The sequence below is a fragment of the Schistocerca serialis genome, chromosome 7 (genome assembly GCF_023864345.2).
Source record: "Schistocerca serialis cubense isolate TAMUIC-IGC-003099 chromosome 7, iqSchSeri2.2, whole genome shotgun sequence".
NCBI lineage: Eukaryota > Metazoa > Arthropoda > Insecta > Orthoptera > Acrididae > Schistocerca > Schistocerca serialis.
In genome coordinates, this window is record NC_064644.1 from 545,010,058 (window position 1) to 545,036,140 (window position 26,083).

Here is a 26,083-nt window from a genome sequence, read left to right on the forward strand (position 1 = left end):
ATCGTTTCTCCCTATGTAGGTCAGCACGAACAAAATATTTTCACATTCAGAAGAGAAAGTTGGCGATTGAAATTTAGTGAGAAGATTCTGCTGCAGCGAAAAAAGTCTGTTTTAATGGTGTACACCCCAAATCCTGTATAATGCTTGTGACACTCCCTATCCTATTTTGCACTAATACAAAACATGCTGCTGTTCTTTGAACTTTCTCTCTATGTAATCCATTAATCATACCTGGTACGGATCATAGACCGCACAGCAGTACTCCAAAAGAGGACAAGTAAGCGTGGTATAAGCAGCCTCTTTAGTAGATCTTTTACATTTTTTAAGTGTTCTGCCAATAAAACGTAATCTTTGGCTTGCCTTCCCCACAACATTTTCTGTGTGTTCTTTTCAATTTAAATAATTTGTAACTGTAATTCCTAGGTATTTAGTTGAATTTGTGGCCTTTAGCTTCGACCAATTTATCGTGTAACCACAGTTTAATAGATTCTTTTTAGCACTCATGTGGATGTCCTCTCACTTTTCTTCATTTAGGATCAATTGCCAATTTTTGAACCATTCAGATAGATTTTCTAAGTCATTTTGCAATTTGTTTTGATCTTCTGATGAGTTTTCTAGACAATAAATGACAGGACTGTCTGCAAACAACTTAAAGACGGCTCCTCAGATTGTCTCCTAAATTGTTTATGTAGGTAAGGAACAGCAAACAGACCATAACAAAGCCTTGGGGAACACCAGAAATCACTTCTGTTTTACTTGATGACTTTCCATCAGTAACTATGAACTGTGACTTCTCTGGCAGGAAATCACAAATCCAGTCACATAACTGAGACAATATTCCATAAGCACACAATTCCACTACAAGCCAGTTGTGTAGTATAGTGTCAAAATGCTTTTGGAAATCTAGAATACGGAATCAATTAGAAATTCCTTGTCAATAGCTCGCAACACTTCGTGTGTGTGTGAAGAAATAGTTGTGTTTCACAAGAATGACGTTTTATAAATCTGTGGTGACTATGTCAATAGACTGTTCTTTTCAAGGTAATTCATAATGTTCGAACACTCTATATGTTCCAAAATTCTGCTGCTTATCAATGTTAATGATATGGGCCTGCAATTTCGTGGATTACTCCTACTACCTTTCTTGATATTTGTGTGACCTGTGCAACTTTACAATCTTTGGGTACAGATCTTTCATTGATAGAACGGTTGTATATGATTGTTAAGTATGGAGCTAATGCATCAGCAACTCCAAAAGGAACCTAATTGGTATACAGTCTGGATCAGAAGACTTGCTTTTATTACATGATTCAAGTTGCTTCACTACTTCGAGGATATACACTTCTAAGTTACTCATGTTGGCAGCTGTTCTTGATTCAAATCCTGAAATACTTACTTCATATTCTCTGAAGAAGGAATTTGAAAGCCTGTATTTAGTAACTCTGCTTTCGCAGCATTGTTGTTGATAGTATTTCCATTGCTATTGCCCTGAGAAGACACTGACTTTATTTTGCCTCTAGTATACTGTACGTACAACCAGTATCTCTCTGGATTTTCTGCCAGGTTTTGAGATAAGTTTCATTGTGCAAACGATTATAAGCATCTCGCATTGAGGTCCGTGGAAAATTTCAAACTTCTGTAAAAAATTCGTCAATCTTAGAGATTTTGCATTTGTTTAAATTTGGCATGCTTTTTTTCATTGTTTCTGCAACAGTGTTCTGGCCTGTTTTGTGTACCAAGGGGGGTCAGCTCCATCATTTGTTGATTTATTTGGTATAAATATCTCAATTGCTGTCAATACTATTTCTTTGAATTCAAGCCACATCTGGTCTACATTTACATTGTTATTTTGGAAAGAGTAGAGATTGTGTCTCAGGAAGGTGTCAAGTGAATTTTTATCTGCTTTTTAGAACAGGTATATTTTTCATTTATTTTTGAAGGATTTGGGGTTACAATATTCAATCTCGCTATGATAACCCTGTGTTCAGTAATCCCTGTATCCGTTTTAATGCTTGTTATTAGCTCAGGTTTATTTGCTGCTAAGAAGTCAAGTGTGTTTTCACAAACATTTACTGTCTGCATGGGCTCAAGAACGAACTGCTCAAAATAATTTTCAGAGAATGCATTTAGCACAATTTTGGATGATTCATGCGTACCTCTGGGTTTAAACATGTATTCTCAATGACACATTGAGGGTAAATTAAAGTCACCAGGCTAAATGTCTGAAACTAAACTAAAGTTTTCCTTGAATCTTTCATCAATTGTATCATCTGTGTTGGGAGGTCGGTAAAAGATCCAGTTATTATTTTATTCCAGTTGGCAAGAATGACCTCTGCGCATACTAACTCAGAAGAACTATCAGCTTCAATTCTGCTACAAGATAAACTACTTCTAATAGCAACAAACGCGCCACCGCTGACGGTGTTTACCCATGCTTTCCGAACACAGTTAGGTTCTTCACAAAAACTTCAGTTGAACTTATCTGCAGCTTTAACCTGCTTTCAGTGCCTGTAACGATTTGAGCATCAGTGCTTTCTATTAGCGCTTGGAGCTCTGGTACTTTCCCAACACAGCTACAACAGTTTACAACTGTTATGCTGATGGTTCCTGTATGTTCTTCCAAAGTTCAACCTGCAACCTTTGAGACTGAAGCTCTTTTTGCATTTCCCCGAGACCCTCTAGCCTAAAAAACCACCCAGTCCACACCACACAGCCTCTGCTGTCCCACTGAGCTCTGCGTGGTGCAAAGTGTGCAGCTATGGAATGAATGTGGTGTCCAATATATATATCTCACTGTTTGGAATGACTAGACTGACGCTGGGAAAAATTTCTCAGAATTTTGCACTCCTTATCAGGAGATGTAGAAGGTTCACGTTTTGACACTGACTCCACTTCTGATAAAGACATCAATTCACCGGGCACACTTGACAGACCTAATGAAATTAATGATAACATTATGGTACCAGATAATGACGATTTTGATCCAACAATAGCACATGGAGAAATGGGAATCATGTCTCTTTGTTATCCAAGTGTATTGAACTTGATCCCAGAAAGAGCTATTTCCACATTTTCTCCTACTGTTAACACATGGAGTGAGAATATTTCTTATATTGAAAAATCTTCCAGTAAAATTAGAAGAAAGTACAGAAAATGTGGTGAATCTCTCTAAGTCTGATAATGTAATAATATATTTCCAATCTTTATTTATAAAAGATCTGTTGCTATACATTTGCAAATCATGTGAACTTATATACGAAACAGGAAAGGTGCGTGGTGAGGTCAAGAAAGAAAACAAGTAAGGTAACTTCCAACTGGCAGGACATCACCATTGCTGAGGTAAAAACTTTTATGGGAATGCTTATTTTGATGGGTATACACTAGTTTCAACTCAAATTATTGGAGTATTGATCCTATCCACTGTGTACCTGTTATCTCCTCAGTGACGACAAAGCATCAGTACAAAAACTTGTTGAGAATATGCATTGCAATGACAGCAGCACATGTCAAAACAGTACAACTGGGATATGATATGTTGCACAAATCCAACCTGTCATAGGTGCTCTGTCAAAGAAACTGTATGAAGGGTACAAACCACCACGTTTTGGCAGCTGAAAAATGTAAAGTGGCCTTCAAGGAATGTTAAACACTAAAACAATATATGCCAAAGAAACCAGTCTAGTATGGCTATAAAGTGTAGTGTCTAGCTGACGCACAGAATAGGTACACTATAAACTTACACACCTACACTGGAAAAAAAAGAAAGATGATGGGTCTGAATTTTCACTGATTAAAGATTACATGCTTACACTAATAAATTTAATGGTCAGAAGCAAAAGTTTGCTGGTATTTGCTCATAATTTTACAACATATCAAATAATGGAAGAGCTACAGTCTCATTGGCCTTTAAGACTATGAAACTATTGTTCAAACAGGAAGGATTTGCCAGACACACTGAAAAAAATTAGAAAGTTAGTAGAGGAGAATCTGAATTTGCAGTTGGGTCACGCGCTACAGCAGTCAAGTGGCACGATAGTCAACCTCTGCGTATATTATCAAATAACAACATCCCAAAAACATCGATGCTTTGCGAATGAATAAAGATGGTAGCAGCAGTGAAGTATTCTGCTACTTTGACTGTGGCAGAGTTTAACAAAATAATGGGAGGAATTGATAGATTTGATCACCTGTGGGGATTGTACACTGTAGGTCATCATCCACTGAAGTGGTGACAGAAACTGTTTTTCTTTCTAATAGATTTGGCAGTTGTTAATTCCTACATGAGGCCTTTATGGAAGCTTGAGAAGACAGAAGCAGACTGTCTTAACTTTTTGATAGCTCATCTCTGGCTTCTCAAGTCTTAAGGAGGACAGTAGATTTCCAAACACTGAAAAGATGTGTGTCTAGAGTTCCAGATGAAGTTTGTCTGCAGAAGTTGGAACCCACTTGCCCAAGAAAGGTGACACGAACAGAGGATGCAGCAGAAAGAACAAAGAAAAAGAATGAATATGTGCAGCAGCTATCATGTGCCATTATGTATAAACCATGCTTCCATGGTACATCACCTTAGTCACCTCAAAGGAATACAGAAATTAGTACATGTGGAAGTAATATTAAAGTTGTTTTTTGTCCTTAAAAATAAGCAACTTTTTTTGAAATTCCTGAGTTGAGTTATTCCACAGTTGAGTGGAAACAATGGTCCCCACTAATTTTTTTCCTACCTTTGGGCTAGTATGCCACTTTCAAGATTTAAACTACTTTTTATGAGTGGTTTATTAGCCTAATAAAGCGCTCATAAGAAGTTCTGTAAATAATTTAGTCATGAAAGAGTTGTGGAAATTTATTGTTATGCAGTATATAGATTAAGCTATGATTTTGCTGACTTTTGTTAAAGCTTACCTAGTTATTCCACAACCCTGTAGGTTCCCTTCTTTAATGGGATCTACAGAACATAAAGAATGAATGAAATCCATTTATAAACAAAATGAATGTCCTAACCTAAATCAGTATATGTGTACTGGGATTCCAACCTAACCCCCCTACGAACAGAATATAAACAGTAAATACCAATTTGACAAAGTGACATTTTGCCTTAATTATGCTGTAATTAGTAGGAAAGAATCTACACATCTTGTGTTAGACATATATATGTTGTCTAACAAGTGCAGCATAAACAAGGAAAATGTCACTAATTTTACACTAGTGGTGTCCCTTAGCTACAAGATGAATAGTCATTTCAGCTTTCTGTAAGGAAACACTTTCACTAAACAGAATTAGAGTACATTATATACACTGAAGCTCCAAAGAAACTGGTATAGGCATGCATATTCAAATAGAGAGATATGTAAACATGCTGAATACAGCATCGCAGTCAGCAACGCCTATATAAAATGACAAGTGTCTGGCACAGTTGTTAGATTGGTTACTGCTGCTACAATGGCAGGTTATCAAGATTAAATTAAGTTCGAATGTCGTGTCGGCGCATGGAAAATGGGACACAGCATTTCTGATGTAGTGATGACATGGGGATTTTCCCGTGTGACCATTTCACGAGTGTACTGTGACTATCAGGAATCTGGTAAAATATCAATCTCCAATATGACTGCAGCCAGAAAAAGGTCTTGCAAGGACTGGACCAACAACAACTGAAGAGAATCGTTCAACATGTCAGAACTTATCTACTTCTGCAAACTGCTGCAGATTTCAATGCTGGGCCATCAACAAGCGTCAGCGAGTTAAACATTAAATGAAACATCATCGATATGGGCTTTTGGAACTGAAGGTGCACTCGTGTGCTCTTCATGACGGCACGACACAAAGCTTTACATCTCACCTGACCCCATCAAGACCAACATTGAACTGTTGATGACTGGAAACATATTGCCTTGTCAGACGAGTCTAGTTTCAAATTATATTGAGTGGATGGACATGTACAGCTATGGAGACAACCTCATGAATCCATGGACCTTTATGTCAGCAGGAGATTGTTCAAGCTGGTGGAGGCTCTGTAATAGTGTGGAACGTATGCAGTTGGAGTGATATGGGATCCTTGATACGTCTAGATATGACTCTGATGTGTGACACGTACGTAAGCATCCTGTCTGATCACCTGCATCCATTCATGTCCATTGTGCATTCAGAAAGACTTGGGCAATTCCAGCATGACAATGCGACATGCCACTCTCACAAAACTGCTGCAGAGTAGCTGCATGAACACTCTTATGAGTTTAAACACTTCTGCTGGCCACCAAATGCCCCAGACACGAACACTACTGAGTATATCTAGGATGTCTTGCAACACGCTGTTCAGAAGAGATCTCCACCTCCCAGTATACTCTTACAGATTTATGGACGGCTCTGCAGGATTCATGTTGTCAGTTGTCCCCAGTACTACTTCAGACATTAGTTGAGTCCATGCCACAACATGACGTGGCACTTCTGCGTGCTTGCTGGGGCCCTACAGGTGTGCCAGTTTCTTTGGCTCTTCAGTGTACAACTGAATAAGCTATTTTAGTGTTAAAGCATACTTCAACTGGACACAATAGCATGAACATATTCAGTTAAAAGAATTACAGAAAAATTATTCCATCAAACTTTTCTTTAATAATTTATAAACTGTAAATTATTACTTACCATTTTTTGAATCAGCGCCTGACATATCTGTTTCAGAAGTTCTGTTGAATTCATTGTACTTGACATGAACATCACTCAATAATGGGTCAAATGCTTCAAGGACACTAACTCTCACTAATGTTTTGTCTACAGATTCCTCTTCCTTGCTGTCATATGACTGGAGGTCAATTAAGTTACTATTGTCTTTCTTCTCTATGACCTTCAGAACATTGAAATTTGATGAATCTCCAGTTCCTGACACACCTTTATGGACACCAGGTACTGCTTGAGAAAAAGTTCTCACTGGATCAAACACTTGCTGCACAGAGAAATCTGACTTGTTTACTACAGGAATGACTGTGTTATAAACAGGGCTATCTTCAGATAATGCTGTTCTGTAGGAAAAACCAAGAAACCCTGACCTTGGCTGTAAATGGCTTTGTTGCTGAGGTGAGTGCTGCAAAGGGTGATATGAATGTATAGTATCTGCTTTAGAACCACTTTTTGGATATCCATGCGGAATGGATGGTACAAAAGGTGATGATACACTCGATGATGAAGACAGTCTCATCTGTGGAACAACACTCTGGCTACGTTCGAAGGTAGGCCGGTCGGTGTCTGACACCAGAGATTCGAGATCGAGACCGCAGCTACTTCGATCTGGAGGCGATGGGCTGCTAAATGATATCAGGTCCTGTGAATCACTCCTGTCATCCACTGAAGAGTTTGTCGTGCTGTTACGACGCTGTACTGCAGGGGGAGGCGGTGGCAATCTTGGCACTCGGGGCCGACCAGTGTTGAAGGAGCCGGGCCGGGGCCGTGACTTTATCTCTGTACATTCCATTTGCTGCACTGGCATTCCATCAGCAGTTGGTACCGTAAGTTCAGTTTCTGAAAAATCACACACAAAACAAAATAAAATTATTGCCATTTGATGAGGATCCAGAAACACACTACTGAACACTAAGTGTGACAGTAATGAAGTGAATACTAGAAAACTGTACTGGACACCGGATATCCAACAGTAAAAAATATTCAGTATTATATTAACTTTCTTTTATTTCATCTACACCAATTTAAAAGATCTGTTTATATCATAACCTAAAAAAAATGCTATACAAACTCTTCTGTTTTCTGTCACTGCTGATTTCTACTAATACACCTTTGATTCTATAATTTCCATATTTTCTTCTTCAAGATGACAACAACAACAACAAGATAATCTTTGTTTCAGTTGACCCTAACATACAGTATATGTATCCAACAGTAAGTTCAATTTAATATGCAGGATAAAATTTGGAAGACTTGTGATTTTATAGCAATGGTTTTCCAGGCCAATAGGGAATTGTTCTATTGCTCTGTTTCTATTAATCTTAACAATACCCAAAATCTAATGCATTAACTCAGCCTTAACACAGGGAAGCTTTCAAATTTAAAGGACAATGCAATAACAGTAAACCTTTTAAGTTCTATAAAACCTGCAGGGCAACAATTAACACAGAGAAACTGCAACGTTTTCCAGCAGCTAGGAAGGGAGTAAGCATGAAATGTTAGTCTCACTCCATAAAGGCAGGAAGAAGAGTTATTATATAAGAAATTATTTTAGTAAATATTAAAACACTCAGGTAAGACCTGGCAACAACGAATATATCAGAGATTTACAATTCAAGAACTAGCAGTGAGCTGAGAAAATACAAAAATAAAGACCATGTGAAGCTGAAACAGCACAATTTACACAAATGGAAGGATTGTAATTAATTAAACTGAACAGGAATAACAAGCTAACAGGGGAAAATGTTCTAACACAGAGAGAACTCTTCAAGGAAAAGGAGAGTTTCTTAGAGTCAATTACACTTGTTAAAAACCGTTTTGAATGAAAGACGCAAGCTGTCATCTCCTAAATATAGGAAACTGAAGTGTCTGTAATTATGATGAATGCCATTACCGTTACTTCACAAGCAAGCTTAAGGGGGCTACATTTAACAATGAAAATAGTGACTATGAAACACACAAAGTCAGAGACCAATTGTGTCTAGTAATAATAGTAGTAGTAGTAGTAGTAGTAGTAGTAGTAGTAGTAGTAATAATAAAAGTAAATGTTTTAAATAAATACTAGGTTTTACTACATACAAGTGGGCAAATTTTAAGAAAGCTACAATGCATTTATGGCCTCCAAATACATTTAAAAATAGCTGCTAATACTGTAGGGTGGCAAAATATTCTCAAAATATTGAGTCGAAGTGTGGCATATCGACAAGATACCTGAAATGTTTCTTTGAAAGTCGCTATCAGTTTATGGTAATATCTCCCAATGCAAAAAGTTATGTAACAACTGGATGGTCTATGCACATTGAACTATGAGAAAACTTTCATCACTGTTATCCTCCTTCCATCCACCACACTGCACACCACTGGAATCTGTGAACTTTGTGTACCCTGTATAAGGTCATAAATTATTTAAATATTCCATATTCCATTGGACACTTAACACATTATACATCAGTATAAGACACAATGAAAATGAATGCTCCAAAATTAGCTGCAATAAGGAAATATATTTTTAATATTTTACACAAAAGGCCTGTTTTGGCTAATTGCCAATATTAAGTGATGTCTAGCTGGAAGGGATGACCATATTGCATTTATAGCATATTTTTTCCTGTCATGTTTTTGTAAGTACAATACTTTTTATAGTTCCAAAATGTAAAAAAGTGTGTCTTTGTCAGTAAAAAACTGTCAACATTGAACTGTCAAAAAATCTGACAAAAACATATATTTTCATGTTTCAAACAATGGAAACTCCAGGTAGGAATATCAACAATATAAGAAAAGATAAATTGCTACATACTATAAAAAAGACACGTCAGGTTGCAGACAGGCACAATTAAAAGACACTCACATATAGCTATTGGCCACAGTATTCATCTCTCTCTCTCTCTCTCTCTCTCTCTCTCTCTCTCTCTCTTTCTCACACACACACACACACACACACACACACACACACACACACACAGCTCAATATACATTTGAAAGATGCATGAACAAATTACGAAACACAAAACATTTTGTTATACGCATTGCTTTGGCAACTGCAAGTAAGAAATAATAAGTTAACTACATGGTAAATATAATATACTACTTTCTGAAGGAACTGGTTTATAATGGTCAACTAATGGTTCAAGTGGCTCTGAGCACTATGGGACTTAACTTCTGAGGTCATCAGTCCTCTAGAACTTATAACTAGTTAAACCTAACTAACCTAAGGACATCACACACATCCATGCCAGAGGCAGGATTCGAACCTGCGACCGTAGTGGTCACGCGGTTCCAGGCTGTAGCGCCTAGAGCCGCTCGGCCACCCTGGCCGGCGTCAACTAATGAAGAACATATTTTATGAAGGAAGTGGTGAGTGATATTTCAGGCTAGCAAAATGGTGAGGTGTCCAATAGAAAACTAGTTAATGCGACAGCTTAAACATGTAAGATGCAGGAAACAGACAATCTCTTGTCACCAAAATTGTCAAATATCATGCAATGAATTCCAACAGAGAACAACATTTACATTATAGTATGGTGCATTACACCACAAAGATGGAATATTAACAGTGAGACAGATTTTGGAGAGAGGAATCAAACTATCTGAAATGAATAACTGATAATAGTCAATATATGTAACTCGAAGGTTAAAAATAAATTTAAAAAAAATCTACTCATGAAGTGGCAGCAGGAAAACACACTCATATAAAAGACGGTTATACTTAAGCAAGCCCCTCCAAGCTGCCTCCTTCTTCAGCTGAAGGATTGAAGGGGAAGGAAGAGGGATGAAGGAAAAGGACTGGAAAGGTTTAGGAAAAGTGGTAGACTTTGGAGAAGTCACACAGAACTGCAGGTCAGGGAAGGCTTGCTGGATGGGTTGAGAACGAAAGACTGATTGTTGGGAACTGCATCATATGGTATTTGAAAACCTGAGAGCTTACAGGTGGAAGATAGGGTAATATGCAAAAACACAGAATAGTGATAAAACATCCTGCACAAGTTAATAAGTGTGAGAAGCTAAGCACGTTGCATGTAACAGCGAAAAATAGACAGGCCAGAACATGAAGGATGTAGAAAACTAAAACAGAGTGAAGAAAGTAGTAGTTACTGTGAAGAAATGCTGAAATGGAAGAAATTAATGTTAATTAAAGCCATGTGGGTGGCGAGAACCAAGGACATGTTGGGGCACTAGTTCCCACCTGTGGACCTCAGAGAAAATGGTATCTGGGGAAGAGTGCAGATGGCACATGTAGTGAATCAGGCACTGAGGTGACAACTCATGTTGTTGACCATGCTCTGTGACAGGATATTTTGTGTTGCCACTATACACCCTCTGCCTGTGCCCATTCATCCTAACTGCTAACTTGGTGGTAGTCACACCAATGTAAAACGCCAAACAGTGTTTACATAACAGCTGATATACAACATGGATCAATTAACAGGTGGCTCTCCCTTTGATAGCATATGTTTTGCCAGTTACAGTGCTGGTATAGGTGGTGGTAGGAGGGTGCATGGGGCAAGTCTTGCAGCAGGGGCAGTCACAGGGGTACGAGAAACAGTGCAGGGAGAGGGGTGCAAAGGAGCATACAGTCTGACAATAATATTGCGGAGATTGGGAGGGCGACGAAAAGTTATTGTATGTGTGATGGGCAAAATCTCCGACAGAATTCCACGGCACAATTTTAGGAAGTCGCCTTGTCGAAATAGCTGATTAATACATTCAAGACCAGGATACTATGGAGTGACATGTGGTGTGCCCCAGAATTGTTTTTTTGGAGGGATCAGCAAAACCAAGATTGGATGTGATGGTCTGGGAAATCTTCTTTTGAAATAGGCTGGTAGGGTAATTATGTCCAGTGAAGGCTGAGGTGAGAATGGAGGTGTATTGCTGTAAAGAATCTGCATATGAACACCTACGTTTGCCTCAAAAGCCTAGGCTGCATGGGAGGGAACATTTGACATGGAAAGCATGGCAGCTGTCAAAATGTAAGTAGTGTTGTTTGTAAGCAGGTTTAATGTGGACAGATGTGTGTAGCTGACTTTTGGTGAGGACGAGATCAACATCAAGGAAAGTGGCATGGGATTCAGAATAGGACCTAGTGAAATTTAATTGGGAGAAGGTATTTAGGGATTCTACGAATTTTAACTGGTCAGCCTCACTGTGAGCCCATATGGCAAAAATGTCATCAATGTATCTAAACCAAACCAGGGACTGAAGGGTTATGGATCCCAGGAAAGCCCCTCCAAGCGAGCCATGAAAAGGTTACTGCAGGAAGGAGCCATCCTGGTTCCCATGGCCTTACCCTTCTCCAAAATGTACCACATTTGCTAAACCTCTCCAGTCCTCTTCCTTCCCTTTCAACCCTTCTGCTGAAAGAAGGAGCCACTGGCTCTGAAAGCTTAACCTCCTTTCACATGTGTTTTCCTGCCGCTGTTTGGTGAGAGACTTTTTTATGTACACAATTACATTATATTGTCAGAAATTGATTATTTCCGTTATTATATTAGCCCTGTGGCCATTATTGCTTCTTATGTTACCCTCTTGTCAGTTGTCATCTGTCTTGTTCAAATTGTCATCTGTTTTCTACCTCATGTACTAGCCTGTTTGTTTATTTATCTATATCACCACGATTAATCAATGCTTTGCCCCTAATTCTTTTCTAGTACTGATTTCTGTGCACCTAGATGGGTCCATTATAACTTATGAATTTACATATAGCAATTTGTTTACAGTTCACTACACGGAAGGGCCTTCTCCCACTCATCTTTTTTCGCCAATTTATTCAGAAATCTGACAACTATTTTCTTTCCTATCCTCCACTTACCTTGTTTATACGTAATTCTTTTACTTTTCTGTGTATTTGTTTTTTTCCAAACTACTCTGACTTACTGCCATCTCCTAGATTACTAAATTTGCCAAGGAAAGTAGTTTACATTTTCTTCTATGACTTTCTCTTTACCCTGTTTTTAAAATTTTGTCTATTTTCATGACTTTGCTTGTTGATTTTTTCTTTTCCAGTCTTTTTTCATATCATATATACCACTTTTCTGGTGGGAAATTCTCGCCCACTCATTAACTCTTGTTAAAAAGAGGCTGTTATCATTTTTGTACCAATTTTTCTGACTTTTTTCCCTTGCTTTTCTTCCATTTTTCTATCTTTTCTACCCTCTGCTTGTCTTTTTTGCCACTCTCACCATTTCTAACACTCAAAACTCTCCACCCTTGCCATGATGAATCTTATCACATATTACACCCATTTTTTTTAAGCACGCTTTTGCACTGTTAAAACTGAGGTCCCACATATTGTTTCTTGATCCTGCTTGTGTATTGGAGTCACTCCCAAAGGCCGAACATGGAAAGTTCCTGTAATCCTACTCTACATCATGCACTTTTACAGTTTCAAATATAGGGTTATTCTAAATGATGGACTCATTTTCAAAAATTTATATGTATTCAAGTACAAATCCAAAATGAGCAAACTTTATACCAATTAAAAGAAGAAGTTTCAATGTATTTGGCGGGTGGTGATTGTTTCAAAAGCAGCCAGTATAGTTCATGTGGCAATAGGGTCATCATTCCGTTTCAATGTCAGTTGTGAGTGATATGGTGACCTGTGGGGCAGAGTTCACAAAAAGAGTGTCACAAATTGCAGTGCAGCAGGCATTTCATCCCAAATTCAGTATTCAACCACTAGCTCGCAAAAGCATTAGCTGTTGGTTTAAACAATTTAAATAGACTGGGAGTGTGTGCAAAGGAAAAAGCACAGGCTAACCACATGTGTCAGAGGATGATGTCCGACAGATTCAAGAAAGTTGTGTGTGCAGTCCAAGTAAGTCTACCAGTAGAACCAGTTAAAAACTTGGAATATCCCAACTGACTGTATGGAAAGTTCTGAGATGGCGTTTGCTGTACAAGCCCTACCTATTACAACTCGTGCAGGCTCTCAAGCCCAATGACAAACATAAGTGTCTCGCATTTTGTGGTTATGAGCTAGCAAAGATGGAGGATAATGCATTTCTACGGCGTGTAATTTTTAGCAATGAAGTGACATTCCACCTTAGTAGAAAAGTCAACAGACACAATGTACGCATATGGGGTTTGGAAAATCCACATTCACCACTGCAAGGAAGAGACTCACCAAAGATCAACATGTTCTGTGCCATATCCTGTACAAAGGTTTATGGACCATTTTTCTTTGCAGAAAGAACTGTAACAGGAATCACGTAACTGGAAATGTTGGAACAATGGCTGTTCCCTCAAATTATGGAAGATGCCCAGGACTTCATTTTCAAAGAGGATGGAGCTCCAACCCATTGGCACCCTGATGTACGAGGCTCTTTGAATGACTCCCTACCTCAGTGCTGGATCAGTTGCAGTGGACCTGGCTTTGCAGTTCTGGCTACCGAGATCTCCTCATCTCACACCCTCTGACTATTTCTTATGGGGTTACATGAAGGAAGCTGTTTACATCCAGCCTCTACCAACCACTACGAACAATCTGCGAAACCGGATCACTGCTGCCGTGCACTCAGTAACAGCAGATACACTTTTGCGTGAGTGGGAAGAGTTGGGCTACTGCGTCAATGTTTGACATGCAGCCAATGGTGGCCACATTGAACATTTACAACATTTATCACATTTCTAATTATTAAATAATTATTAAAACTAATTAACTACAAATTATTGAACTGATATCAAACATTATGAAAAAAATTTGAAACCTCTTTTCATTGGTATAAATCTTGTTCATTTTGGATTTGTACTTCAATAAATACGAAGTTTTGAAAATGGGTCCATCATTTAGAATTAGCCTTGTACAACAATGTCTTGCACTTACCCAGCTAATCTGTGACCTGTATGACTTGCCTGCCAATTTCCACTCCATCACACTTATCTCTTCTTACAAAATCCTGCAGTTATCTGCCCCCTCATGTTTCCTTGGATGGTACCAACCACCAAACCAGCTTCAGCCTGTAATAATATGCCATACTTCACATCAAAAAGCTATCCCACCTTCTCCTAAACCACCTGAACACTGGTGTTTCCTTTCCCGTCCCTCTGCAGCTCCCTAAAAAGGTACACCATCAACCACCACTTCACTCCTACAAACTGAGCTTGGCCAACCTACTGAACATCCCACAGCCTTCATCACTGCCTTCCAGACAATGATAACTCAATCACAATAACAAGTCACAACAGTATAGTGTTCTCAACCCATCATCTAAAGCATGCTCCCTCCATCAGTATTCTCCAAGGAGCTTGATTTCAGCCCTAAACCTGCATTTAATCATACTGCTTGGTGAAGGACATACTTTCCTCCACATGTACTGTCACCTGGAAACACCACTTTGCAAACCCAACCCCAAAATCTTTCCAACAGAAAACCTGACATCGAACCCTGCCCTGAACAGTTATGACCACAATCCCAACATGATCCACCATCACTACCTCAAAACCACCTCTTCCAAGAACTCCTCACATCCAGCACTGCTTCACAATCCTTCCTCAGGTCCTAATCAAGACCCTACCCTGTCCTCTGCATTCCCTAAAGGCTGATGAATCCATTAATATCTTCACAGCAGACGAAGGAGTATGTTAATGAAGGTCTACACCAGCTGTCTGACAACTCCACATACAGCATCTGTCATAAAGATACCATCCCCTGTGATTCAAAGTGACTGCAGTCCCTCCTTAAAACATCAGGCTGCTTGTAAGGACTAACATCTCAACCCATATAACTTCTTACCCACCGAAACCTCGCACCCCCACCTTCTACCTTCTTACTAAGATCCACAAACCCTTTCATCCTGGCTGTCCTAAAGCTGATGGCAATAAGGCACCCACTGAACACATATCTGTCTTAGCTGATCAGCATCTGCAATCCATAGTACAAATACTTCCAGTTTTGTATTAAAGGTACCAATGACTTTCTAGATCATCTGAAAGCCATGCCTGTCCCACTCCCACCACACACCTTGCTTGTCACCACTGATGCCACTTCCCTCAATACAAACATTATCCACAAACATGGGCGGGCTACTGCTGAACATTTCCTCAGCCAGCAGCCACAGATTCCAAATCTTGACACCCTTCCTGCTAACTTTAATCAACTTTATACTTCCAACAACTACTTCACCTTTGAGGGGCAGACATATAAACAGATAAAGGGTACAGCCATGGGAACCAGGATGGCTTCTTCCTATGCCAACCTTTTCATGGCTTGCTTGGAGGGGACTTTCCTGGGATCCAAGAGCCTTCAACTCCTGCTTTGGTTTTGATACATTTCTCCCAATTAAATTTTACATGGTCCTATTCCAAATCCCGTTCCACTTTCCTTGATGTTGATCTCATCCTTACCGGCGGCCAGCTACAAACATCTGACCACATTAAACCTACTAACAAACAACGGTATCTCCATTTTGAAAGTGCTGTCCTTTCCATGTCAAACATTCCCCCCCATGCAGCCTTGGCATTCAAGGCAAATGTATTTGTTCAGATGCATACTCTTTACAGCAATACACCATTGTTCTCACCTCAGCCTCTTCTCAGCCTTCACTGGATGTAATTACCCTACCAGCCTAGTTCAAAAGCAGATTGCTCAGGCCATCACATCCAATCTTGGTACTGCTGATACCTCCAAAAAACAACTATGGAGCATACCACTTGTCACTCCATATTATCCTAATCTTGAATGTATTAATCAGCTACTTCGACAAGGCCTCGACTTCCTAAAATCATGCTCAGAAATGAGATATATTCTGTCTGAGATTTTGCCCACCACACCTAGAACAGCTTTTCTTCATCCTGTCAATTTCTTGTCAGACCTTATGCTCTATCTGCACCCATCTCCCTACCATATGGCTCCTACCCCTGTGACCAACCCTGCTGCAAGACTTGCCCCATGCACCCTCCTGCCACCACTTATACCAGCACTGTAACTGACAAAACATACATCAAAGGGTGAGCCACCTGTGATATTTATTTATTTTTTTGAGCCAGCCGTCTTCCGACTTCTCTGATGCGGCCTGCCATGAATTCCTCTCCTGTGCCAACCTCTTCATCTCAGAGTAGCACTTGCAACTTAAATCCTCAATTATTTGCTGGATGTTTTCCAATCCCCATCTTCCTCTATACAGTTTTTGCCCTCTACAGCTCCCTCTAGTACCATGGAAGTCATTCCCTGATGTCTTAACAGATGTCCTATCATACTGTTCCTTCTCTTTGTCAGTGTTTTCCACATATTCCTTTCCTCGCTCATTCTTTGCAGAACCTCCTCATTCCTTACCTTATCAGTCAACCTAATTTTCAACATTCGTCTGTAGCACCACATCTCAAATGCTTCGATTGTCTTCTGTTCTGGCTTTCCCACAGTCCATGTTTCACTCTAACACAATGCTATGCTCCAAATGTACATTCTCAGAAATTTCTTCCTCACATCAAAGACTATGTTTGATACTAACTGATTTCTCTTGGGCAGGAATGCTCTTTTTGCCAGTGCTAGTCTGTGTTTGATGTCCTTCCCGCTCAATCTGTCATTGGTTATTTTACTGCCTAGCAAAATTCCTTAACTTCATCTACTCCGTGGCCATCAATCCTGATGTTAAGTTTCTTGCTGTTCTCATTTCTGCTACTTCTCATTATTTTCGTCTTTCTTCGATTTACTTTCAATCCATACTCTGCACTCATTAGACTGTTCAGTCCATTCAGGAGATCATGTATTTTTTCTACACTTTCACTCAGGATAGCAATGTCATCAGTGAATCATGTCATTGATATCATTTCACCTTGAATTTTAATTCCACTCCTGAACCTTTCTTTGATTTCCATCATTACTTCTTCGATGTACAGATTGAGTAACAGGGGCAAAAGACTACATACCTTTTAATCCGAGAACTTCGTTCTTGGTCATCCACTCTTATTATTCCCTCTTGGCTCTTGTGCATATTGTATATTACACATCTCTCACTACAGCTTACCCCTATTTTTCTCAGAATTCCGAACACCTTGCACCATTTTACACTGTCGAATGCTTTTTCTAGATCGACAAATCCTATGAGGTGCATCTTTATTTTTCTTTAGTCTTGCTTCTGTCATCAATCCCAAAGTCAAAATTGCCTCTCTGGTGCCCTTACTTTTCCTAAAGCCAAACTGATCATCTTCTAACACATCCTCAATTTTCTTTTCCATTCTTCTGTATATTATTCTTGCAATTAACTTTGATGCATCAGCTGTTAAGCTGATTCTGCGATAATTCTCACACTTGTCAGCTCTTGTAGTCTTTGGAATAGTGTGGATGATATTTTTCTAAAAGTCAGATGGTATGTCCCACACTCATACATTCTACACACCAATGTGAATAGTCGTCTTGTTGCCACTTCCCCCGATGATTTTAGGAATTCTGGTGGAATGTTATCCATTCCTTCTGTCTTATATGATCTTAAGTCCTCCAAAGAACTCTTGAATTCTGATTCTAATACTGGATACCCAATCTCATATAAATCCACTCCTGTTTCTTCTTCTATCACATCAGACAAATCTCCCCCCCCCCCCCCCCCCCTCTCATAGAGGCCTTCAGTGAACTCTTTTTCCACCTATCCACTCTCTCCTCAAGAATTTATGTTGCACTCTTAATGTTACCACCTTTATTTTTAATTTCACCAAAGGTGATAGTCTGTCCTTCCGACAATCATTTCTTTTTCGATTTCTTCACTTTTTTCAAGCAGCCATTTTGTGTTAGCTTCTCTGCACTTCCTGTTTATTTCATTCCTTATCGACTTATTTCTGTATTCCTGAATTTCCCTGAACATTTTTGTACTTTCTTCTTTTATTGATCATCTGAAGTATTTCTTCTGTTACTCATTGTTTCTTCAGAGTTACCTTCCTTGTACCTATTTTTTTTCTTTCCAGCTTCTGTGATTGCCCTTTTTAGAGATGTCCATTCCTCTTAAACTGTATAAGCTATTCCTTATTGTTGTATCTATAGCCTTAGAGAACTTCAAGCGTATCTCCTCATTCCTTAGTACTTTCATATCCCACTTCTTTGCGTATTGATTCTTCCTGACTAATGTCTTTAACTTCAGCCTGCTCTTCGTCACAACTACTGGCCATCAAAATTGCTACACCAAGAAGAAATGGAGATGATAAACGGGTATTCATAGGACAAATATATTATACTAGAACTGACATGTGATTACATTTTCACGCAACGTGGGTGCATAGCTCCTGAGAAATCAGTACCCAGGAGAACCACCTCTGGCCGTAATAACGGCCTTGATACGCCTGGGCATTGAGTCAAACAGAGCTTGGATGGCGTGTACAGGTACAGCTGCCCATGCAGCTTCAACACGATACCACAGTTCATCAAGAGTAGTGACTGGCATATTGTGATGAGCCAGTTGCTCCGCCACCACTGACCAGACGTTTTCAATTGGTCAGATATCTCGAGAATGTGCTGGCCAGGGCAGCAGTCGAACATTTTCTGTATCCAGAAAGGTCTGTGCAGAAACTGCAACATGTGGTCGTGCATTATCCTGCTGAAATGTAGGGTTTCGCAGGGATCGAATGAAGGGTAGAGCCTCGGGTCGCAACGCATCTGAAATGTAACGTCCACTGTTCAAAGTGCCGTCAATGCAAACAAGAGATGACCGAGACATGTAACCAATGGCACCCCATACCATCAAAGTATAGCCTCCTTTTATGTGTGTGTTTTCCTGCCGACACTTTGTGAGTAGATTTTTTTTTCTACCCAATTATATTATATTGTCAAAAACTGATGATTTTCGTTGTTATAATGACAACAGTTACTACTTTACTTTTTTGTTTAATCTGTCACTAGTTTCAAGTACCTGCATCCACCTTCACACTGCTATATTCACATGACACTCAGTGATAGCAGAGGATGTGGCAGTCTCATGTCACCTTACTAGCCTGTTTACAAGTAACCTCACTTGTAGAGTAAACAGTGTGTTAACCAACTTTATTGTCTTATCCATCAAAACTGTACTAATCATCAAAATTGCTCTAATCATAAGAACATTTATCAAAGAGTATAGCAATAGAGGAGCTATCAGTAATTCCATGCGCCATTCACTGCGAAACACATCAATCTTGTCATCTAAAGATGAACCTATGTACCAATGACCAGTTGCAACTCTAGTAAAAAAAAAAAATTCATAAAATTGGACCTATTGGTGGTCAACTTCTTCTTCACAAGTATTTAAAGTCAGTGTGCTGCTCATGGGCTACCGGTTAATGTTGCTGCCTCTGCATCACAAGGTCGAGGGTTCGATTTTCAGCCGAGTTGGAGATCATCTTTGCTCAGGGAATGGAACCTTTATAGGACCATTTCATTTTCTGTCTGTCCGACTGATCAAAATTGATTTTCTCAGGAAAGGGTAGATGCATCATTTCGAATATTAAAGTCCAGGCTCACTTGATAGTGCAAAAGACTGAAGCTTCTAAGTACATGCAATGAAAAGATACAGCCATTTGTGTCACATATTTCGATACTCACAAACTCACTCATCAAAATATAGGGTACTTCCCACTAGCCTAGAGGGAAGAAATTTACAAAGTGGCTAGGTTTCACAGTACAGGTAAGGGAAAAATATCTGAAAATTGTTAATTCGTAATTACTCACCATATAGCGAAGATGCTGAGTCGCAGACAGGCACAACAAAATGACTGTCCATCACAAATAAGAATCTGGCCAACACGGTCTTAGTCAAAAATACAGACAGACACGCGCACCCGCACCCCCATGCCCGCACACACACACACACACATGGCTGCAGTCTCTGGCACACTGCAAGCAGCAGCAGTAGTGCATGATGAGAGTGGCAACCAGGTGGAGGTAAGGAGGAGGTTGGGCCAGGGAGGGGAAGGGATAGTAGGGTAGGTTCAAAATGGTTCAAATGGCTCTGAGCACTATGGGACTTAACTTCTGAGGTCATCAGTACCCTAGAACTTAGAACTACTTAAACCTAACAGACCTAAGGATATCACACACATCCATGCCCTAGGCAGGATTCGAACCTGCGACCGTGGCGGTCGCGCGGTTCCAGACTAAACCACCTAGAACTGCTCGGCCACTCCGGACGGCATAGTAGGGTGGGGGCGGGAACACTGAAGTGCTGTTGGGGAGCACACAGGGACAAGGTGGAGAGAGGGTAGGGCAGCTAGGTGCAGTGGGGAGGTTAGACAGAGGGCAAGGGAAGGGGGTAGTGCAAAAAGAGAGAAGTGAAAAGACTGGATGCCTTGCTGGAACAGAGGGCTGTACAGTGCTGGAAAGGGAACAGGGAAGGGGCTGGATGGGTGAGGACAATGGCTAATGAAGGTTGAGGCCAAGAGGATTATGGAAACATAGGACATATTGCAGGGAGAGTTCCCACCTGCACAGTTCAGAAAAGCTGGTGTTGGTGGGAATGATCCATATGGCACAGGCTGTGAAGTGGCCATTAAAATGAAGGATGTTGTGTTGGGCATCTCAGCAACAGGATGTCCCACTTTTTACTTGGTCACAATTTATCAGTGGCCATTCATGTGGACAGACAGCTTGTTGGTTGTCATGCCCACATAGAATGCAGCACAGTGGTTGCAGCTTAGCTTGTAAATCACATGAGTGGTTTCACAGGTAGTCCTGCCTTTGATGGTATAGGTGATGTTTGTGATCAGACTAGGGTAGGTGGTGACGGGAGAATGTATGGGACAAGTCCTGCATCTAGGTCTATTAAAGGGATATGAGTCATGAGGTAAGGGACTGGGAACAAGGGTTGTGTAAGGATGTACAAGTATATTGTGTAGGTTCAGTAGAGGGCAGAATAACACTGTGGGAGGAGTCAGAAGGATAGTGGGCAGGGCATTCCTCATTTCAGGGCATGATGAGAAGTAGTTGAAACCCAGGTGGAATATGTAATTCAGTTGCTCCAGTCCTGGGAGGTACTGTGTCACAAGGGCCGGACATCGAGACTTTGCTATGTGGTGGGAGACTGGAAAGATAAGGCATTGGATATTTGTTTTTGAACAAGATTGGGAGGGTAATTACAGTCTGTGAAGGCTTCCCTGACATCCTCAGTATATTTCGAGAGGGACCACTCGTTACTGCAGATGCATTGAGCGCGGGTGGCTAGGCTATATGGAAGGGACTTCTTGGTATGGAATGTGTGGCAGCTGTTGAAATGAAGAGATTGCTGATGGTTAGTAGGTTTGAAATTGACAGAGCTACTGATGTAGCCATCTTTGAGATTGTCAATGTCTAGGAAGGTGACTTGTTGGGTTTAGTACGACTGGGGAAAGCAAATGGGAGAGAAGCTGTTGAGGTTCTGGAGGAACGTGGATGGGGTGACCTCACCCTCTACCCGGATCACAAAAGATGTCTGAACCTGGTGAGGAGTTTAGGATTCTGGGTGTTTAGGAAGGATTCCTCAAGATGGCCCATGAATAGTTTGGCATAAGATGCTGCCATGCCGGTGCCCATATCCGTACCCCAGATTTCTTTGTAGGTAATGCCTTCAAAGGAGAAATAATTGTGGGTGAGGATGTAATTGGTCATGACGACTAGGAAGGAGGTTGCTGGTTTGGAATTTGTCGGGTGTTGGGAAAAGTAGTGTTCAATAGCGGTAAGGCCATGGGCAGTAGGGATGTTTAAAAGGGAGGTGGCATCAATAGTGATGAGCAGTCACCCTGTAGTAAAGGGACAGGAACTGTGGAGAGTGAGTGGAGGAAATAGTTGGTATCTTTTATATAGGAGGGTAGGTTCTGGGTAATAGTTTGAAGGTGTCGGTCAACAAGAGCAGAGATTCTCAGAGCGGGGTCTTTAGTTGAGACCGATTGGTAGGGTTGGTGGCGAAAAGTGTTTCCACTGTAGGGACCAGAAGGCTCAGCCCTAAAGAAATATTAGTCCTTTCCAAAGGCCTCACCTTTTGCCTCACTCCCAAATTCTATCATGCGGGACTTGTTAAAGACCTTCTCTCCTCCTCCCGGTACCTCCAATAGAAACAATTTTTCGCCGCCAACCCTATCAATCAGACCAATGCTGAATCCTACCTGACTCAGTTCACTCATCCATCCAACCGTGATCCATCCCCACTGCCCTGAAATCACCGCCTGTTAACTTTCCAGAAATTCTTAACCTCCAACCTTGCTCACCATCATTCCCCAAATCCCTCAACATGCAAACGAACCTTACATCCGCAGAAAAAAACCGCACTCCACCATTAAAAAACTGATCCTGACCTTATAATCCTACATGCAGACAAAGCCTCCACCACTGTTGTTTTGAAACGCCTAGAAACCTTGACACAGTAACCCCATTCCAGACATCCAGCAGGATCTCCAGTCACTCCTCAAATCCTTACACCCATCCCAGAACCCCACCCCACAGTTCATCTCTCTGCTCACTACTAACACTGTCCACATTCCTACCTTCTACATGCTTCCTAAAGTCCATAAACCCAACAACCCAGGATGCCCTTTTGCGGCCAGATACTTTGCCCCCACAGTGAATTTGTGCTCTCATAGACCAACATCTTCAACCTATTACCCAAGCCTATCCACCTACTTAAAAGACACCAACCATTTCCTCCACCAACTCTCTTGTCCCTTTACCACATGATGGACTGCTCGTCACTCTTGATGCCACCTCCCTATACACCAACAGCCCCAATGCCCATGGCCTTACCACTAAACCAAATCAACACTATCTTTCCCAATGCCAGACAGTTTCCAAATCAACTATCTCCTTCCTAGTCACCATGACCAACTGTATCCTCACCCACAATTACCTCTGCTTTGAAGGCATTACCTACACACAAATCTGGGGTATGGCTATGGGCAAACGCATGGCAGCATCCTATGCCAACCTATTCATGGGCCATCCTAAACACCACAATCCTAAACCCCTTACCTAGTTCAGATTCACTGATGACATCTTTGTGATCTGAGTCAAGGGTGAGGACACCCCATCCACATTCCTCCGAACCTCAACAGCTTCTCCCCCATTTGCTTTTCTCAGTCCTACGAAACCCAACACGTCACCTTCCTAGACACTGACCATCTCAAAGGTGGCTACATCAGTATCTCTGTCAATTTCAAACCTACTAACCACCAGCAATACCTCCACTTCGACAGCTGCCACCCATTCCATACCAAAAAGCCTTCACAGACCATAATTACCCTCCCAATCTTGTAGAAAAACATATCTCCCGTGCCTTATCTCTCTTTTCTCCCACCACTTCCAAAAGTCTCACCATCCGGTCACAAAGGAACATTCGCATTTTAACTCCGTACCACCCCGGACTGGAGCAACTGAATTACATTATCTGCCAGGGTTTTCACTACCTCTCATCATGCCCTGAAATGAGGAATGTCCTGCCCACTATCCTTTCCACCCTCCCACAGTGGTATTCCACCGTCCACCAAACCTACACAATATACTCGTCTATCCCTGCACAGCCCTTGCTCCCAACCCCTTACCTCATGGCTCATATCTCTTTAATAGACCTAGATGCAAGGGTTGTCCCATACTTTCTCCCACTACCACCTACTCCAGTCTAATCACAAACATCACCTATCACATCAAAGGCAGGGCTACCTGTGAAACAATTCGTGATCTAGAAGATAAGCTGCAACCACTGTGCTGCATTCTATGTGAGCATGACAACCAACAAACTGTCTGTCCACATGAATGGCCACTGACAAACTGTGGCCAAGAAACAACACCCTGTAGCTGAACACACTGCCAAATGTGACATCCCTCATTTCAATGCCTGCTTCACAGCCTGTGCCATATGGATCCTTCCCACCAACACCAGCTTTTCTGAACTGCACAGGTGGGATCTCTCCCTGCGATATATCCTACATTCTTGTAACCCTCTTGGCCTCAACCTTCATTTGTCATAATCCTCACCCATCCAGCAATGCACCCAGTCTCTACTTTTCTCCTTTTGTGCTACCCCCTCCCCTCCCCCAACCTTTCCCCTGCCCTTCGTCTTACCTCCCAACTGCACCTAGCTGCCTTACCCTCTCTCCACCTCATCCTTGTGTGCTTCCCAGCAACACTTAAGTGTCTCCCACCCCTACCCTACTATCCCTTTGTCTCCCTGCCCCAGCCTCCTCCTTACTCCACTCAGTTGCCTCTCCCGTCATGCACTACTGCAATGTGGCTTCAGATGCCAGAGACTGCTGTCATTTGCGTGCAAGTTGCGCTCGTGTGTGTGTGTGTGTGTGTGTGTGTGTGTGTGTGTGTGTGTGTGTGTGTGTGTTTTTTTGTTTGGCTTTAGGGTGCAAGAAACATCAGGGGTCATATATGCCCAAGTCAAAACTCTAGAACACGAACACAGAGAGGAGTTAAACGATTATGCGTCAGTCCCAATGGACAGGATAGGAGACAGCTAAAAACAAGCATGTGGAAAAAGGGCTAATAAAACACCATACAGAAATGGAGGTCCAAAACTAAAAATTAAATGGCCTTCACCATATTGCTTCGGCGGATAAAAAGTGAGGGCGGCAAACCCAAGCTGGAACATAAATTGTTAAAAAAAGGGCATTCCAGCAGGAAGTGGCAGACAGTTTAAATTGGGCACAATGTATACAAAGTGGTGGGGTAGCGCCACTTAGCAAATGACGATGGCTAAAAAGGCAGTGCCCAATATGCAGCCGAGTTAACAATCTCCTCCCGGCGGCAGGACCGAGAGGTGGTTGTCCAAGGCACTGTGAGAGCCTTAATAAGCCAAAGCTTATTCCCATGAAGGGAAGACCATTGGCAATGCCACAGGGATACCACCTTCTGACAGACGGCAATGCAGAGATCATCGGAGGGAATATAGGTAGTCGTGGGCTGAGGTACGAGGACTGCAGTCTTAGCAGCAGCGTCAGCAGCCTCGCTTCTAGGCACACCGACATGACCAGGGACACTCAGAAACAAGACACTGGCTCCACCAAGAGTGAACAAGTGACAGTTTTCCTAGACCTGCTGCACTAAGGGATGAGCAGTGTATAGTGCACATAGACTTTGGAGGGCAATCAGTGAGTCTGAGCAGAAGACACAATTGGAAAGGCCGTGTCACCAGATCAACTCCGTGGCCAGATACAAGGTGAAGAGCTCAGCTGCAAATACTGAGGAGTGTATTGGAAGCCTATATCGAAAGACACGGGTGCCAATGATGAAGGCACACCCAACCCCACGGTCAGTCCGAGAACTATCAGTGTATACAAAGGTACTATCGCGAAGTTCCATGCGAAGGTCATGAAACCGGAGGCGATAGACTGAGGCTGGAGTAGTGTACTTATGAAGCGCATGAAGGCCAAGTTAACATGGGCCACATACAAATCCAAGGTGGTGAAGTGTTCACATCCACTGGGAAAGTTGCAGGTGGTGTGAAGGTAAGCCACTGTAGCAAGTGGCGAAAGCGGACCCAGGTGGTAACAGAAGAGGGAT

The 26,083-nt window shown here is 41.3% G+C and overlaps 1 protein-coding gene across 3 annotated transcripts in view; it reads right to left on the reverse strand.

The window, feature by feature from the left end:
* The window catches only part of LOC126412349 (phosphatidylinositol 4-phosphate 3-kinase C2 domain-containing subunit alpha), a 250,635-nt gene that overhangs the window by 201,409 nt on the left and 23,143 nt on the right, over nucleotides 1-26,083 (reverse strand). For all 3 annotated transcript variants that reach the window (XM_050081901.1, XM_050081902.1, XM_050081900.1), the window contains one exon: nucleotides 6,634-7,503. In XM_050081901.1, coding sequence (XP_049937858.1) covers nucleotides 6,634-7,503 — 870 coding nt within the window. The remainder of the gene's footprint in view (nucleotides 1-6,633; nucleotides 7,504-26,083) is intronic.